This window comes from Apteryx rowi, unplaced genomic scaffold, assembly GCF_003343035.1.
Source record: "Apteryx rowi isolate R43461 unplaced genomic scaffold, aptRow1 scaffold_191, whole genome shotgun sequence".
Lineage (NCBI taxonomy): Eukaryota > Metazoa > Chordata > Aves > Apterygiformes > Apterygidae > Apteryx > Apteryx rowi.
Genome location: NW_020448208.1, coordinates 94,927 through 112,386, shown reverse-complemented (window position 1 = coordinate 112,386; position 17,460 = coordinate 94,927). Strand labels below are relative to the sequence as shown.

At 39.1% G+C, this 17,460-nt stretch overlaps 1 protein-coding gene across 1 annotated transcript in view; it reads left to right on the top strand.

The window, feature by feature from the left end:
• Positions 1-16,793, top strand: part of SPACA1 (sperm acrosome associated 1) — a 20,709-nt gene extending 3,916 nt beyond the window's left edge. The window contains exons 2-7 of the mRNA XM_026062639.1: positions 3,601-3,657; positions 7,030-7,131; positions 7,533-7,639; positions 8,210-8,345; positions 16,104-16,224; positions 16,520-16,793. Coding sequence (XP_025918424.1) covers positions 3,601-3,657; positions 7,030-7,131; positions 7,533-7,639; positions 8,210-8,345; positions 16,104-16,224; positions 16,520-16,793 — 797 coding nt within the window. The remainder of the gene's footprint in view (positions 1-3,600; positions 3,658-7,029; positions 7,132-7,532; positions 7,640-8,209; positions 8,346-16,103; positions 16,225-16,519) is intronic.
• Positions 16,794-17,460: the final 667 nt, after the last annotated feature.

Here is a 17,460-nt window from a genome sequence, read left to right as displayed (position 1 = left end):
TGCGGCGCGGCCCTGCGAGGTCCGGCCGCCCGGAGCCGCGGTGCGCGAGCGAGGCTGAGTCACCGCCCGCGTGGAGCGATTTCTCCTTCGTGTCATATGCAGACAGTGGGAAGGTGTCAAGAGTGTGCTCAGCGATTTGTTAAGGCACGCAACGTCCCCTTGGCCCCGCGGGAGGGGGAGGAGGGGGAAACGGGGACAGCTCCAGATGGGTGCCAGGCACGGGGAGCCGGGGCATGGGCTCCGGGCAGCCGGGCGCCTGCCAAGCCCCTCTGTCAGCGAAACCGCGCGGTCCCATCCCGTGAGGGGCCAACGGCAAAGCCGGCCGAGAGACTCCCGTCCTCAGAGGTGGGATGAGCTCCCCGCGGCCCCCTTAGCTGCCCCTCGCCATACTGTTTTGGGCGGTGTGTAACGCTGCTCCCCCTCCGCACGTCCCTGCTGCCCCCGTCACTGTGGGGCTTGTCCGCTGAAGGCCAACGCGGGCAGCTGCCCTTGACGGCCGCGTTATACGCACAGGCCTGAGCTCCCCAGCCTGGGAACCACGCCGGGATGGTGCTGGTATTTCCCTTTGACCTCCGGGACCCCATAAGTACTAAGCTACAATGCTCAGCAAGGGCAACACGACCTAACTCACGTTAGGTCTAACGTGCCCCTGGGCTTCACAAACCTGCCTTTGAACGCTGCCTGTTGACATTTGGAGTAAGACTCTTAGGGGTTCTGTAACAGTTTATCAAAATATTCTGCATGCATTCTGTGACGTGACTTGTAATTAAAATGGTGTATAATGGAAAAAATTTTCTGTTCTACATAGGTCTTACAAGGCTTCCAAATGTAGAGAGGAACACAGGCTGCCTTTGCTGTGCTGGTAGTAATTGCAACCCTCTGACAGGAATGTAAATGCAGTTCTTTAGCACATTCTTATCTCAGCATGTGTGGGATTTACATATATAACTCCTATTAATGCTAATGGAAGCTGTATACATAATTCTCTTTGCATAGGGCTGACACTATATTTTTATCTGAACCTGATGCAAGTGGAAACAGCCATCTTACATAAGTGGAAGGATCAGCAGTTACTTACAGGAAGCTTTCTTAAAATTTTAGTTCATTGAAAATATAGGGAGGGAATGCAAGTAAAGGAAGCTGCAACTTTGTATTGTAATATCACTATGGAAGGTTCATAACATTAATATAAAAAATACTGTATTGTCCAGGGAATTATCACTGAGTATGATCTTGTTTCCTTTACAGTTTCTTTTTGTTGTTTTTATTTCAGTTAAATCAGGAATCCGGATCAGTGATTTCTGATTGACTTGTTAAGTTAGAAGCAATCAGACTTTTAATGTTTGGATATGTTTAAAGGTTTACTTGGAGTATTCCTACTTAGAAAATACAGTATCTCTTTTACTCAGAGCTATTGTCTCTTCCAGTCAGATCATCATTCTGAATCTGTGACAAAAGGCTCACGTTGTGCGCTGTGATGCTGCTATAGCAGGAAGCATCCTGAACCTTCCCCTATAATTAGGAGAAATTTGCTTTCACTGGTTAGCAAAGTCCTTCTGCCTTTTGTTAGTAGTATCTGAAGTTTTGAGTCTCTGATTGTTTCTGAAGCTTTTTCGTCATCATCATCTTTTTTTAAATTTGTGTCTGGATGGGAAATGGCAACTTCTCCTTTCAGAAACGACAACATCCTTCAATGGCTATGCTTAGTTTGTCACCTCCAAATTGAATTACAGTAATGTGTACTTTCCCGGGTAGAAGTTTGGGGCTTATCCTAGGCTGATATGAATTGTCAGAAATCTATTGAGTTAAGAATTTGCACCATCTGAAAATGCCCTAGCCCTCCCTTCCATTCATTTTTACAGGCTTACATTTATTCCACACACACAAACAAGCACAACTCATGTTGTGCCAAACTGAATACAGGCATTTTTAAACATGATTGTATTTAGACTGTAGACAGGATCTTTAAATTCTCCTCCTCCTCCTCCTCCTCCTCCTCTTTCTCTTTGCTATGCTGGGGTAGCTGTTGGTAGACAGGACTGTTGAGTGACTGTCACATTAATTTAAAAGAAGCTAAGGAAAACGTGATAGGATGTCCATGGTGAGAACTGTCTTCTAAAGAAGTTGGTATTTTGTAAGGCTCATCTGAGATAGAGTTTGATGATACACAAGGCATTTTAAAGGATGTCTCTGTTTTCATAGGGTTTTAATTTAATCATTTTTTCCTTATGCACTGGATAAGGCTGGAGTCTTACATTAGCATTCAACTGAATAGTTAAGTTATTATCTAAGGATTTTTGTGCATATGCTAAAAGACTGTTCTGATGAGCACAGCTTATATGCTGAAATAAATGTCAAAACCAAAGAGACAGTTAGAGATAACAGAAGAATAGGATTTTGATGGCTCATTTATATGTTGGGAAAAAGAGTTCAGTATCAGTTTATCATTGTGAAGCATGCAATGTGCCACTGTAGTGGAGGAATACAGGTTTTATATTTGTATATCACTGACTGCAAGAGAAATGGATCCATTCCTTTCAACCTGAGAAATTTAAAGTTTTGGATAGTGTGTGAAAATGTAAATGTTACATAGAGATTTAGTAGCAAGAAGTGATATATAAACTTGCATTACTGCACAGAAATAACATTTTGTAAACATAAATCTTGAATATAAAAAACTGAGAGACAATGAAAGCAAACTTTACATTGGTAAGTATTTGTTATCAGAAAAAAATAATCTGAGTAGGCTGGATCGCCAGTGCAGACTTGTAAAAACAGTCATAATGACTTGTCTTTTCTGTTTGCCTTTGGAAGAATTAAAAAGACCTATTGCTTACTTAATGAATTATTTCCAAAGACACTTCACTAAGTTACTTTTGCTATGAAACAGCTACTGTATCTCAGTATCCTTATAAACAAACATTCAAATTGCATGCTAATAGAAATAAAATGTATAATCCAGATTTGAATCCCAGATGGAGATGGGAACCTTTTGCTTCTGTACATTCTGTGAAACCCATTCCATAACCTCAAAGCACCATAAAAAATGGAAGGAACCCAATCACAGTGATTAAAACCCCAGTACCTAATTAAAATATTGTACCTGGTTGACTCATCATTGTGCTAGCTGTCTAAACCTGACCTTGGAGTGCGATGGGGAAAAAATCATGTGGGAAGGCTTATGTTAGCCAGAAAGAACAAGGAAATGAATTAACTGAATATTGTTTAATGAAAATTTTTCTTAACTCTTTTCAGTGAAGACCTACAATTTGCATATAATCTAGACACTGCATTCCGGAGCATTCAGTGACCTAATTTGGCATAATAGGCTGATTTATAATAGAAATACATTTCTTTCTCTTAAAGAATCATCTTAAGGTTTAAATATGAATGCTGTTCACACTGGATTTTATGATATAATTTTGAAAAATGTCTTATTTTTCTGCTGTAGCTAGTGAAAGCAAAAATGTTGGCAAATTTCATATTTCAACTAAAAAGTAGAAATAAGTTCAAGGAGTGACTTTCCTATTAATTGGGCATACCCACCCCCATGAGCAGGTTTCATTTTATTAGAAATGTAACTTTATACTTTGTGTTCAGGTCTGAATGCCACCGTGCCCAGGAAAGTAGAATCTGGAGTATGCACAGTTACATGTGGTGAGTAGCAAAGCAGATGAATAAAACATATTGTCATTTGTTTTTGAAAAAAAAGTGCTAACTGTAGCAATTTAGCAGTTGTAATTTGCTTGCCCTCGTTCACCTCTCATCGATTTCGATTGCCAATAACTATAATTAACAAAAACAATCAAGCTGATTGTCATTAGAAGTTTAGGTCAGATCTGTTGTTTTATTAATTTCACAGCCTGCAAGCTCCTATTTTAAACCAGTTCCCTACATTTATTGGCACATGAGCTGCCTTCCCCAAAGTAACAATTTTCGCTATTTGTGAACATCTGTGAGATGTTCAGAAGATGAAAGATCTTCTGATGCTTCTCACAGATGTCTTCCCACATACAATATTGCCAAAAAATTGCTTGCCTGCAGTAGCCTGTTCTATATTCCACATAATTTATAAAGCATGAAATGGAGAGGAGAGGTATCATTCTGGAGTGGGAAGGGAGAGAGGAAAAATGGGTTGAGCCTTAAGAAGACATCTCTTTTTAGGGTGATGATAGGAATTGCAGTGGGATTGTAATTATGTTGCTTAGGAAGCAGTCTTGAATCAGAAATGCTATTAAATTTGTTCTGAACAAATTCTGCTTCTCATAAGACCATAGAGGAAAAAAAAGAGATGAGTTTTTGCCCCCATCAACCTGACATTCTTTTCTAAAGTATGCCTTTTTTTTTTTTCCTGCCACTTTTGCATATTTCCAATGATAGGACCTCCTTGATTCCCTAAGGGAAACTATTTCACATCTTAGAACGTTCTGGTGTTGGGAGATTTTTTTGCTCTTACCTACTTTATTATTTCCTTTTCTTCACTTCATAACTTCAGAACTGATTGTATGGTCAGTATCGCCATACCATACTCTTTTATGATCATACTTATTTATGGTCAGGATTCCCATTCCATGTATCTCTTTTATCCTCACTGCTTTGATGCTCACATTCTTTGGATACTGAGAAACTGTTTCTTACTGCTTCTTTTCACTAGCAGACCTTCTCTCAAATGCCCTGTATTGTCAGGGAATTTCACTAAGTTTTATCTCAGTTTTATGTTTGGTCCCTCAGATTTAGTACTTAAGCCCTTTAATACTGAAAATTGTATACCATCTTAGTGAAGAATCAGGAAATGGAAGCTAAAAGAAAGAAGAAAAATGCATCACCTCATATCTGGAGTTCAGATAATATTTGTAGCTGTCATTTGAATCCTGGCTGTTACATGTTTGTCTGTTGAAAGGCTGATAGGTAGCCTCTTAGTTCTCCCAGCAAAACTGTAAGCTGTTTATCTCCTTCGTATTCCTTCTTAGATTCATCTATCCCCTTTATATTTGTTGCTTTCTGAACTGACTCCATTTTCTTGATTTTTTTCCCAGTAATGCTGTGTCCCAAGTCCATTGCTCTTCCAATCATACTCCAAATTTATTAAGGCATTAAAGCCTAAATACTCAGCTGTTAATGATGCCTTGTCATATCTGGCTAAACTCTGCATTAGTCTTTTCATGGTCTAATTTTTTTGTCCACTCTTTCCTCTAGATTCCTCTCATAACTGTTGTTTTCCTATTGCTAAGTATTCAGTTCTTTGTGATTTTTTTCCCCCACCAGATCTATTAACTTACGTTTTTCCAGGGTGAATTTCATTTGGATAATTTTCTGCCCATTTTACAAGCCTCTGTACTGCATTGTGGCCATTTTTCTGTTAGGTTAATTTGTATGACTTGTTGAAGTTAAGATCCAGTAGATTAGATTAATCAGAATTGGCAGCTATGAAAAAGAGGTGCAGAAAGCAAACATGGGAATGAAAGAAAAAAGCTGCCCAAAAGGAAGAGGCAGAGGAGTACTGACAGAATTTGCGGATCTCCCAAACAGAGCTTTTTTAGTCATCCCTTTGAATGTGATATACTTCCACAATTTTAATATTCCCATAGTTAAGACACGGTGAGATTTTTTCCTCATGAATGTGACTACACTTAGCCCAGCACCCAGATTTTCTCAAGTCAGCCTTTTGGATTTTCATAGGTTTCCTGCCTTTTTTGTTGTCTAAAAAAATACATGGCACCGAAGAAAGCAGAATGCCTTTCATAAAAGTGTCAGTTCATTGCCATTTACACCTCTGTCTGTGCAAGTATGAGATGAGACATTCTCTGCAGTGGAAAATGATCCTTGTTTTGTGTCAGTTCCAGTAAGTGGTGTTGTCTCCCTCTGTCACTTGAAGTACTGTTTCACGAGTTATATGACATCTCTAAAAGATTCTGAAATCCATTGGTTTATATACTGCACATTTAAAGAAGACAGATGTATCAGAAATGCAGTATACAAATCAATTTCCCATTTATTGTTATAGTGCAAGGGGGGTTTAACTCTCCTCTCTCCATGCCTATTAGTAAAGAAAATGCTTCTGGAACAATAGCAAAATCTTCAGTTTTTACTGGGCCTAAACATATTATTCCTTCCTCCCCCGCATGCTATGTCATTCCAGTGAACTGTGTACACACTGTTTGGCAAAAACAATTACAGTGCTTGTTTTGAATTTGTTTGTAATTGTTAAAATGAGGATGTTCCCATTGAAATCCTGATAATGAGAGTGAATACTTTTTACTTAACTGAACAATGTATGGAAATTTTCCTTAACTTTAAGTATTTATGATAGGCTATCTCCTGTTCTTCAGTACAACCCTCTACACTGCTGATGGAGTCCTGATGGTCAACACTAGTTTTCGCCTCTTTCACGTTACTGACCACCACCCCGTGTGGTCTCTAAAAGGCTTCATTTAGGAGTTTGCTAATGATATTCCTTTGTCTCTCATTGTCAGTTACTGTAGGGTGAATCAAGACTTTCCAGTCCCAATCCCAGGAATTTTTTAGTGCCTTCAGTTTCTGATGACCTTGGTGGGAGTTGAAGACACTTAGACAATCACAAGACTGGAGGCAAACTGAGGTGGCAGTCTGTACAGTAATATCTGTGCCATCTGATTTGAGCATTTAAAGGCCAGGTGCCTGAATGCTTTGATATTTAAAGTGAATTAACTGTTTTGCAGCACGTACATCAGTTTCATTTTGAATTCCTTTTCTGTAAGAAAAATTTTGAATTTATTTTGAATTGTTTTTCTGATGCATAGTGGCCCAGTGATTCTAAGGATCTGTCTCCCTGTGGTGCAAAGTCTGACAGAAGTAGATGTTGTCTTGAAATCTTAGATGACAATATGTGATAGCTTTAGCAAGCACTCAGAAAAGGTCTGTTTTGCCTGGTGTTTGGTAGATACATCATATTAATATCCACATCAAAGAAGGAGAAGGTGAAAACAGAGTTGGAAGAAAATGAAGAAATGCTGATTGAAAGGTATCTTTTTTTTTTTTTTTTTGCCAAAGGGATCGGCATTCGAGAAGTTCTGTTAACCAATGGATGCCCTGGGACTGACACAAAATGTATTGTCCGTGTGGAGGAGTGCCGGGGGCAAGTAGACTGTGGATGTAAGTAAGTCGAACACTGTGATACAGGAACCTAGAGCAAATAAGTTGATTCAAAGAAAACATCCTTATTCTTTGTGCGTGTGTTGGAAGTAGAATGAAATCATTTCATTCTACCCTCCAATTACCCTATTAAGCATGCTAGGAACATTTCAGATTTCATTTCTATACTGATGTGTTTGATTTCAAGACCCTGTATCATTTTTCTGTTCTTCTTTTCAATTTTGTAGATATGTATATAGTTATAAATATTAGTCCAAGCAAAAAAGTATTTGAAGTAATTTTAAGGAAAAAAGATGATTCCTAAGAAACATTCTTCGAGTTGAAGAATTATGAGCTTTATGGTCTGTACAGAGGTAGTTTCAGAGAGTTGATGATGTACCTATTAAAAATTCTTCCCATAGGGGGGGAACCAATTTCTGACAGCCCTGCCAGCGTGAAGATGCCTTGTATTTTTATATCTCCTGAAAATCGATTTAAATATGTTTGGAAGATGTTAATTCCAAATGAGGTAAGTAATTGAACCCCTCTTTACGCAGAAAAACTACATACTGAATGTGTCTACCATGTGCTCCAACTGGCTTGTACAGACTTCTGGGCTGATTATTTCCTTTGCTGTCATAATGCAAATAAGCCCTGATTTCTCGCTGGCAAGTTGGTAATACAGAGACTTACAGGGCTTTGCACATTTATGGAGCTTCAGTTTCCTTTTTGTTTAAGGGAAAGAATAATTTCAGAGAGCAATATTTCTTTGCTCTTATTTCAGAAAAATTGGGCATAGTGACTGATGAGTGAACACATGTCAGTAAGTCACAACCACATTGCCTTTCACAGTTGTTCAAACAGGAGGTGCTGAAGAGATGGCAGGACTTTTCCCAGGGGTCAAGGGGTCTTGACATGTTGAAAACTGTTGGGATAAAATAAGCACTTTTCTGTATGTCTAACACAATGCAACTCTGCTTTGCAAATCTATTTGAAAAGAGACAAATCTTTTCTTTTCTTTTCTTTTCTTTTCTTTTCTTTTCTTTTCTTTTCTTTTCTTTTCTTTTCTTTTCTTTTCTTTTCTTTTCAATATGGATAGCCAGCACTCATTCTTCCCAATGATTCAGCTATTATGGAAGTACGCAGAGATACCCATCCAATTACTTTCCAGTGTGAAACTCAAGAAAAGGGAAGTGTAATTGCCTCTGTAAAATACACAGTCTACACTACACCTGGTAAGCTCACAAGGACACTTGCAGTGTTCTAGAAGATATGGCCTTGTGTTCATTACGTAGTACTCGATCTTCATAAGATKGCATGTCACCAGTAGTACGTAGGCAGGAGCTTGTGTGCTCTGGTAATGACTGTCATGAAATGCAGGCCAATAAAAGAGAGAGATAAAAGGAAATGACAGAATGGGAATGAAGAGGCTTCTTGTGGTAGAAATGAGTATTTTCTTTAGCTTTGTAAATTCCAGATAAAACAAGCAGGTTCTCCTCTTAGCTGCTCATTTATTGCTGCACCTAGGTTGGTCAGCCTAGACTTCTTTTTGTCTCAGTAGGTTGGAAAGATGATTGGTTACATAGAAGCAGCAGTACATCAGGCAGTTCTGCAGTTAAGACTCCTTTCCCCTACAGTACTGAAGCAAGAAAGCAGCCTTTTGAGGTTTCTCTTTTAACTGCCATCTAGAATTTGCTAACGCACAATGGATTTAGAGAAGATTTATACTGAAAAGAATACGTCATAAAACAGTTCCCTTGTAACATCTTTCTCTCCTCCTCTGCTAATGGGATTTTTTGCTCACTTCATCAGAAAAGGTAGCAGTAGGCTGATTTACTCAAACCGTGAGAATAGACAGTGGAAACTGTAGCTTTCCTAATCAGAGGAAGGGTGAAAAAAACCTTCCTCATCAAAATGTAAAGTTATCCCTGAAATAATGAGGATTCAGCTGTTATGCAAAAAACATAGCAGGCTRGAAAGAAAGAAGTCCTTGGGGAGACCTCCTACCCCTATCTCTCCCCTCCATGTTTACTCGGGTAAAACAGTCTGGCCTAAGAATCCTGCTTTTATTCTTTCTCTTTAATAAGATAGGCTATTTCTTCTGTCTGTCTTGAGGCCCTTTCTACCATTGTGCAGTAACCAGCAATTTGTTTATTTCTTTTCCAAATCCATCTGGCAGTCACAAAACACCCAAAGCTTTGATTGTATCAATTAATATTCTTTTTTTTTTTCTTCTCCCACTATTCAGTCCATACATTTCCTTTTGTACAAAGAGGAAGTTTCCTTTCTGAGACCTGCATTAGCAGAGCACATAATCTGTTTTAGGTTTAAGCATGCAAATAGTCCCATTGACCTGAGCAGGTGAGTCATCAGTAGGACGACTCGCACACTTATATTTAAACTGTGATTAAGTAGTTTTGGTGAAAAGCAGTCAGATGAAGCCTGTCCAACAGACACWGCCACTGAGAACTTCTTATGGGACTGAGACTATTGGTTATGGCCATGCAGAAATTTGAAGAAGACAAGTTCTAAAGTTTATTGAGTAGCTTCAAAAAAGGAGTGGGTTGTCATGCTTAGTGCAAGGTTTTCTTCCTTTAGCTTTGTCTAGAGAGAGATGTGCACATAACCAAAGGACTTTCTGGGATTTGCTTTCCCAGGACTGCCATTGTTTGGACTTTAAAAATTACGAAATTTTAATTAGGAGAAAGAAGTTAGCAGCAAAAGTTTTGATAGAGAATGTACCAATACTTTCATCATATAGATCCAGTTTTCCTATCCGTGGATGGTCTGAAATCTAGTGAGATCAGAATACTCTATTTACTTTTTCAACAAAATCAGGAGCAAATTTGAAAGATCTCTTTGATAGCATCAAGGTATGCGGCAAGATTCCTTGTGTGTGGATTTAGATTTTCTTAGCAGCTGCCTCAGAGTTTGAAGAACTGTTGTTCAGACTTTGGAAAGGGGTAATGTTTCTTTCTACCATATAATGCTGTCTTTTCCAGTTCCTCACTAAATGGTTTTTTGAAATGGAGGTTGAAGAATTTCAGACGTAGGCTTATTAGCCCTGTCATGCAAGATGGTTTTTCTATGTACTTCAGAAATTCTAAGTCTTTTTGTTCAGAGAACAACTCTTCATTTGCCATTAACTGGTCTGCAACCTGAAGTGTAGAGAAGGGAAAAATCACAAAATCAGTATCAGAAATCAGACTCATTTTTCAAGCAATCTACAGGGCTGAACTGGCTTTTTTTTCTTTGTCCAAAACTGACCACAAAGATTTCAGGTCAGTATGAGTTGGATGGGCAAGAACTGGCTCCAGGGGAAGGTCTCATACAGACTTTGAGAAGARTATTTGAATTAGTTGAACTGTCAAATCAGTTTTAGTTATGAAGAAAGTAGGCCTGTCTATTAGCTCCTAAATTACTTTTTTTTTCTCCAACTGAGATGATTCTAGCCTTCTGTCTGAGTCACTCAAGTCCATAAGCTTAAGTTTGTATTTTGTCTTTCTCATGACCTTTCAGATTCCCTTTGGTATTCCACAGTGGTGAATTTCTTTGTGCTAGTCCCAGAGCTACAGGACAGGGCAGAGGAAGTGCAAATGCTTGTGCTCAGTGGCTAGCATTTCTTCTTGTCACTGTCCTAGAAGAAAAGCCTTGAAGAGGTCAGCAGAGCTGAAAATAACCAAGGCAGCCAATAAGGAGCAAATGTGTTCACTTTGGTCTCGTGCTCTCTCCTCTCTCCAATGCTCTGTTGTTTTACCTGTGAGAAYGGCAGGGGCCAGATTCTGTGGCAGTTCAGGGCAACAATAGCAGCACACCATTTGAGAGTCTGGCCTCAAAGCCGGCACTGGAAATTACATAGCATGACACTTTCTGGTTCAGATTTTGAGGTCTGTGAGGTGGGAGGAGGGGAGGACACATGTTGCGAAAGGGCGGGTAAAACATCACAGGATTTTGGATATATGTTCCATGTGGAAAAACTTAGTATGACTTAATTTTATAACTATCCACTGAGAACTTCCGTATGTCCTTATTCCACTGATCACTGCACTTATCAGTGACCTTCTGTTGAACAATAGCAATGACCTTTTTGTATGAATTAATGCTCTTTAGTAATTTGGCTCTTTGCTTTGTTTTCAGAACCATTCAGACTGGCAGGTACTCTTTGTCTTTCACAGCAATCTGCTGACAGAGAAAAAAAAGTATTTTATCTTCAGCAAAAATTACTGTGATCTCTGCAAAGGAAATCCCATCTCTTAATAACTGGAATTTCTGCATGTTCTTCCTACTAAATCACTACCCTGAGATACAGTAAAGGGTCTTGTTCCACACTCCTGCCTGTTATGCTGTTAGGCGTTTTGTGACGGCTTCAGAGCCAGAAGGCAGTTTATTTATATTTTCTAATAATAGTCCTGTGGGGGGGAGGTTTTTGCAAGGGAGTAGTGTGAGGGTAGAGAATGATCTTCCTTATCGTGATCTGTGAAGGGTGTCAGCCTTGTGGGATCCTGACTGTGCCCCAAACTCCACAGTGCTCATAAGAGAAAGAGTGAGACAGTGCATGCACGTAGTGGCACTTCTGTGGAGGAGATGGAGGCAATAATGTGCCTGTGTGGACACCAGGCAGCAGGTGTCTCAGAGGCCGTTCTAGCACCCATTTCTCTTCAGTTCATTTCATGGTGATGATTTCAGTGCCAGAGCTTCCTTAAGAGGTAAAAGTTGCATCTCTGTAACAGGTTACTGTGCAAATGCTTAATACGCATTACCATCTTCTCCTTGCATTTGCACAGTAATGAATGGGGAATCCCAGTGCCCAAGTATGTCAGTCTGGGCCTCCTCTGAGTTTGTGTGTGTGTGTGTGCGCCTGTATATAAGTATAATCTTGCTCTCACATTTGCATATATCTCTACATTTTTAATACATAGGAAGAGTCTTAGAGATAATCTGGAAGAGAAACATAAAGTTATGCATTACCATTATATTAAGGAAAGTTAAAAAAAAAAAAAAACAGCCTGCAGAGGCAGAATTTCATTCCCCTCTGCCAAACTGATATATACTATCTGGATCTGAAAACAAGTGGAAAAAAATCCTGTTGGCTGCTGGACCATGTAAACAATTGTTCAAGTGTCTGCTTATAGATGTACAGTCAACATCATGGTCTAGGAGGAACTCCAACTCAGTGAAAAATCCAGGGAAAGAGGAGGATGAAGAGGAACAGTGCTGCTGGCAGAGGCAGTGGGTTTCCTTTTGCTAGAAGTGGTGAGGAACAGCAGGTGCTCCAGTTTCTTGACGTATATAATTTTCAGTATTGAGTCTGTTTCTTAGTGAAGAAATGACTGAATAGAATGCAGAGACAGAATTTGTATTGCTGACATTTTCTGGAGGGAAATACTAGCAGTGGCAACAGATGCTTCTGAATGTATYTGGATTTAAACAAATTAAAGAAGAGATGGTTCCATGAAGACAGAGGACAGTCCAGAGATACACTGCACTGCATGGAAACCAAAGGAGCATTGTTAAACTCTGTGGTATACAATGGAAATACACTTGCTGGGCTGAACCATAGCAAAGAGTATGTGTTCTCTCTTTTAGAGCTATCCTGCTCTGATGCTTGGTGTGAGGGAGGTATGTGCTGAATCTCTTCTGGCCCAGATAAGAAAGTAGTAACTTTCTAAGCTCCTTGAGTCAGGTCCTGCGTGGTGGCTCAGCCTAAATATATTGTTCTGATGCCAAAAGATAAAAAAGCTGACAAGTTACTTAGCATCTAGTACTGGGCATACAAATGATACTTTTGTTTCCTCTAATCCAGCATGCTGTCCCCCCATTGTCTTAGCAGGAAGGGACTTGGGTGGAGGGACTGTATGGTGTTTGGACCATTTGGAGCTGGTGGAAAGACCTCCATGAGCTATTACCAGCATGTTCCTGACCACAGGACTAGTCTCAAATCAGGAAGCCCTGATGCAAGCTAGGTACTAAATCTGGACATCCCTTCTTTTCCTTCCTTCCTGCCTTGTTCTRACTTGCTCAGAGGAGTAAAATTCAGCTCCATAGTTTAGATGCAGAATTTAAGTACCCACATTCTGGAGCTAAATCCTACCCTTGCATTTCATTTAAGTTGCACTCCTTTTTTAGTCAAGATGAATGTAAATAATCAACAGGTATGGTGAGAATGCCAACCTTTCGGTACGGTTGGAGAGTCCTGAAAAATATATTAGCAGTAGACAATGTGCTTGAAACTAGCAGGTATGTTATCAATCTTTTTTTGAATTGTAGAAACCTAGAAAATTTTCAGTAGAGGTGCACACCATTTTAGGAATTTCCGTAAAATCTAATTGTGAAACGTATATGAGATTGCTTTTCTTCATCATTCTTTTTGAGGAAGTAGCCCACACACCCCCAGTAGGCTGTAGATTCCAAGTTGAAAACCATTGAACTAGACTTTGCATGTTTCAGAAAGGAAGTATTTTTCTTCTTTGACTAAGCTAAGTGGACTTTTAAAAAAAGCTGGTGTAAATACTTCTTTGAAATCTTACCTGTAAGCAGAAGATGTTTTAAGCTATGTTCTGGTTTGTAGAAAAATTCTTACTGACTAATTGGAAGTGTTGCCTGGACTTTAGGAGTGTGGTTAGGGACTTAAAAGTGCACCTGATGAATCAGTCTTTGATCACTGTAAAACAGCTTATTGGGAAGCCACTTTTCTCTACTTGCATTTTAAAGATGCATGTTTACTTGGAAGGCATCCCCTCTGTATTATCAGRTTGTCTCTTGGGCAGTTCTAGTTCTTGACTGCTGGAAGAATTTCCTTCACAGGAAGAAAACTTGAGTAGATCGACAGTGGATAAAATAAAACTTACTTTTCTCATCAGCAGACTCCTGTTACAGCCTGTAAGCAGAAGTACCCTTCGAGCTTTAAATTCACATTTTGCCAAAGGGAAAAATAAAATACTAATGTATTTGTAATGAAATTGCAAAATCAAAGGTAATTTTAATTAATATCCACTCCCCTCAACTGCATATAATTCTAAGAGGGCACAGTCCAGTCAGTGAAGTGAATTAGTCTAAAAGCAGGTAGCTCTACATTGTATGAAAACCCCAGTATTCAGACTTATTTTGTATGATATTTTCAGCCAGTTAACCATTCTTACCTGTCCTGTATCTTGCAGAAAGATCAGGAGAATCCTTTGGATGAGCTGTGGTTTAAAAATAACAAAATGAAAATTCCGTGATGTGGGAGAGTGAAACTCAAATGATGTGGTGGAAGAGTTGCTTAGTTACTGCAGTGATGACAGTGGAACAAGACCTTATATAGAAATAGAAATGAAATAGAAATAGAGGTGGTTTTCCTGCAGTCATTCTGGTACACAGAACGAGAATTTTGCATACCAGTCAGCAACCAGATAGCACCTTATAGTTTTAGAGTATATGTGGTTGAGGGAAAATGAAAGAGAAATTAAGGTTGGCTTGTGTAAAATTGTCAAAGCTGGAGGGATAAGGAAAGTTGTCTGATATTTCATTGATTTGGTTGAATATGGTTGAACAAGTATTTCAATTAAATTTCAGAAGAAGGTGACTGGGTTTGCTTTCAAGGCATTTCTTTATCCATTGTCAAAAAGCAGATGGARGAAATTTGTTGACCATCTTAAGTGTTCTCCGCTCTTCTTGTGTTGTTCTTTAGTCATCTCCTGACGGGTATATCCAGTGTTACATAAACTGACCTAAGTATTGTCAGGGCCATCAGTTTCCTTAGATGAACATTCCAAGGTTTAACAGGCTGCAATATTAAAAAAAAAACCTTTTACTTGATATCTTTGCTACATTTTTCACTCAGTTTCTTCCAGCTGCTTTTAGCTAAGTTCTGCATTTCTGGGCCATGCAGAACAACTCCTTTACATGCTTGGTGGTTATTTACTTTAAATAAAGGATCTACAAACCTAGGTAGAAACAGAGAACTGAAAAGGAGCACTTAAGTCATTGAATCCAGTCCTTTGTTAGCATACTGTCTTTTATCTTAATTATTATCATTATTGCAACAATTGTGATTGTTAGAATTCTTTTGTACTGTGGTGGTACCTTGGTATGTCAGTCCTGGATGATGGAGCACTTGGTACCCAGCACAGAACAAAGGAGTCATGCCTGCCTCAAGTGGCATACAGTTTCTCATAATTACTGTTTATCTATAATTCATATACCTTATGTGGGCATGTCTTGAAATCTTATATTGCAACAGTTCCTAAAGCAAAACTGTTGTTATATTAATCATTCTTAACGTGTACCAAATAGGTACTTTTTTCTCTCTCCAATTTTTTTTCTTGTCAGTCTTCAGGAACTACAGGCCTTGTTGCATAGCTGTAGACAGCTCTGAGAGCTGTTCTGCTATGGCTAGCATTGAGATTCACTAGTATATATATGTGCATTGCAGTGCCCTTTTCTGCTGCAATTATTTTGGCTAGTTATTTCCTGCCAACATTCGGCATTCAAAGCTCTGATCTTTCTGTCTGCCATTTAAAACCACTAGGTCTTCTTAGACAGTAAGAGTGGAATTCTTTTAACCAGCAGTCCGCATCTGAGCTATCTGTCCAGACTCCCCATACATCAGTGGAACAGGATCAATTCACCTCATCCTGGACATCTAAACCAGGTCAGCTGAGTGTAGCTTGGAAGTGCCAGTTTCTTTCCAATGTTTGCTTATAGAGAGAACCTAAGATAGCCAGCTCAGATGCCTACATAGTAAAACATCTAAAGCTAAGTGAGTTGAATCCCACTCCACGTGTCTTGATCTCCATTTCCTTGCCTCTTCTCTGGTCACATGTGCCTTTGCAAAGAAGGTATAAAATGTTATTATTCTGACTTAGCTGATTTAGTAAAAGCCTAATGGTCATGAAAGATGCCAGACAGTAAAGAATCAGGCCCTGCTCCTTTTCAGTTCTGTTCATGCCATAAAATGTCTGACTCATTTGAAAATTTGAACATAATAGTGACCATGTATTTCTTTTCTTCAGAACTGGAAACAAGACCACCAAGGAACACAAGGACAGATATAGTTCTGATCTTTTCCCTGGTAACTGGAATCATTGTGATTGTTGGTGTGATCTTTGCATTAATCTTCATAATTCTTCACCGGTAGGTGGGCAGCATACAATTATATTTTTGTGTGTTATTTGATCAAAATATGTTATTACTGGTGACAAACATGACTTGGGTTGAACTAATTTAATTTTTCTGTGGTTTGATATTTATGTTGCCAGTAGAGAAAACACGAACAAGCTTCTTGAGATTGGAAAGAACCACTTTGTATTGGAAAGAAGTATTTTTCAAAGCAACTATAAAGATTGTAGATGGGAGGGGAGTGATTCAAAGCAATCTATGTAAACCTACTTAAATGTACATTTTTGTTCAATTCTCATTTCCATTTCAGGGCTGCTTTAATGGATATTTGGGAATCAAAATTTGGGAAAGACAGCAAAGACAAACAACTGGCCAAAAAAGGTTCACAAAGAAACGTGGAAGAAGCAGCCCCCTTCTCAGGGTCGGGATTGGCTTTGAGAGGAAGTGGAACCCCTGCACCTGGAATGTCAGCTACAGTGTTCTCACCATTTGAACCAAAGACAGCACAAGAAGTGCCACAGCCCTCACCCACAGAGAATGAAGTACAGGAGTCCACCCAGGACTGGCAGAATGAAGAGAATTAGGAAAAAAGACTGGGTTACGTAGATATATGATATAAAAAAATATTAAATATGCTTCAGATGCTGGTTTTAAGAAGTGCTTTTTATAGTTTGCTCAATGGCTTGGATGGCTGAACTTTACATGAGATGGGTAAAAATACTTCTCTTTTAAGGTGGACATCACTCTTCAGGTAATTTCATGGTCTGGGCACCTCTGAACTGGAGGACCAGAACCAGATTTTGGGGAGGATCTTGAAAATGATGTATTCTCTAAGTTGGTGGTTTCATATAGTTTAGGCAAAGACCATCCTTTGTAAAGTGCCCCTTATCTCACTGTTGATCTTCAAACACAGCACCTAGTATGTCATCACTATGATCCAGTTTCTCCTTGACACCTGGCAGGGTATATAATGATATGAAAGATATCAAAAGTTACTTCATAAGTTTCATTAAATTTGTACTTGCACATTTGCACATGTAACCATTTTTACCAACAAAGGGACCAAAATACGTGAACAGAAGAGCAGCCCCTTTGGGTCAAACCAAAGGTTTGTTGATATCAATGGCCAAAAAAGGATGCCTAGGGAAGAGTACAAGAACAAGACAAGCTTGTATGATGTTTTCCCCATGTACTCTTCCAGCCTGCAGCCACTTGCATATTTTTTAAGTCTGTTGCAATTTCTAAGCAGTT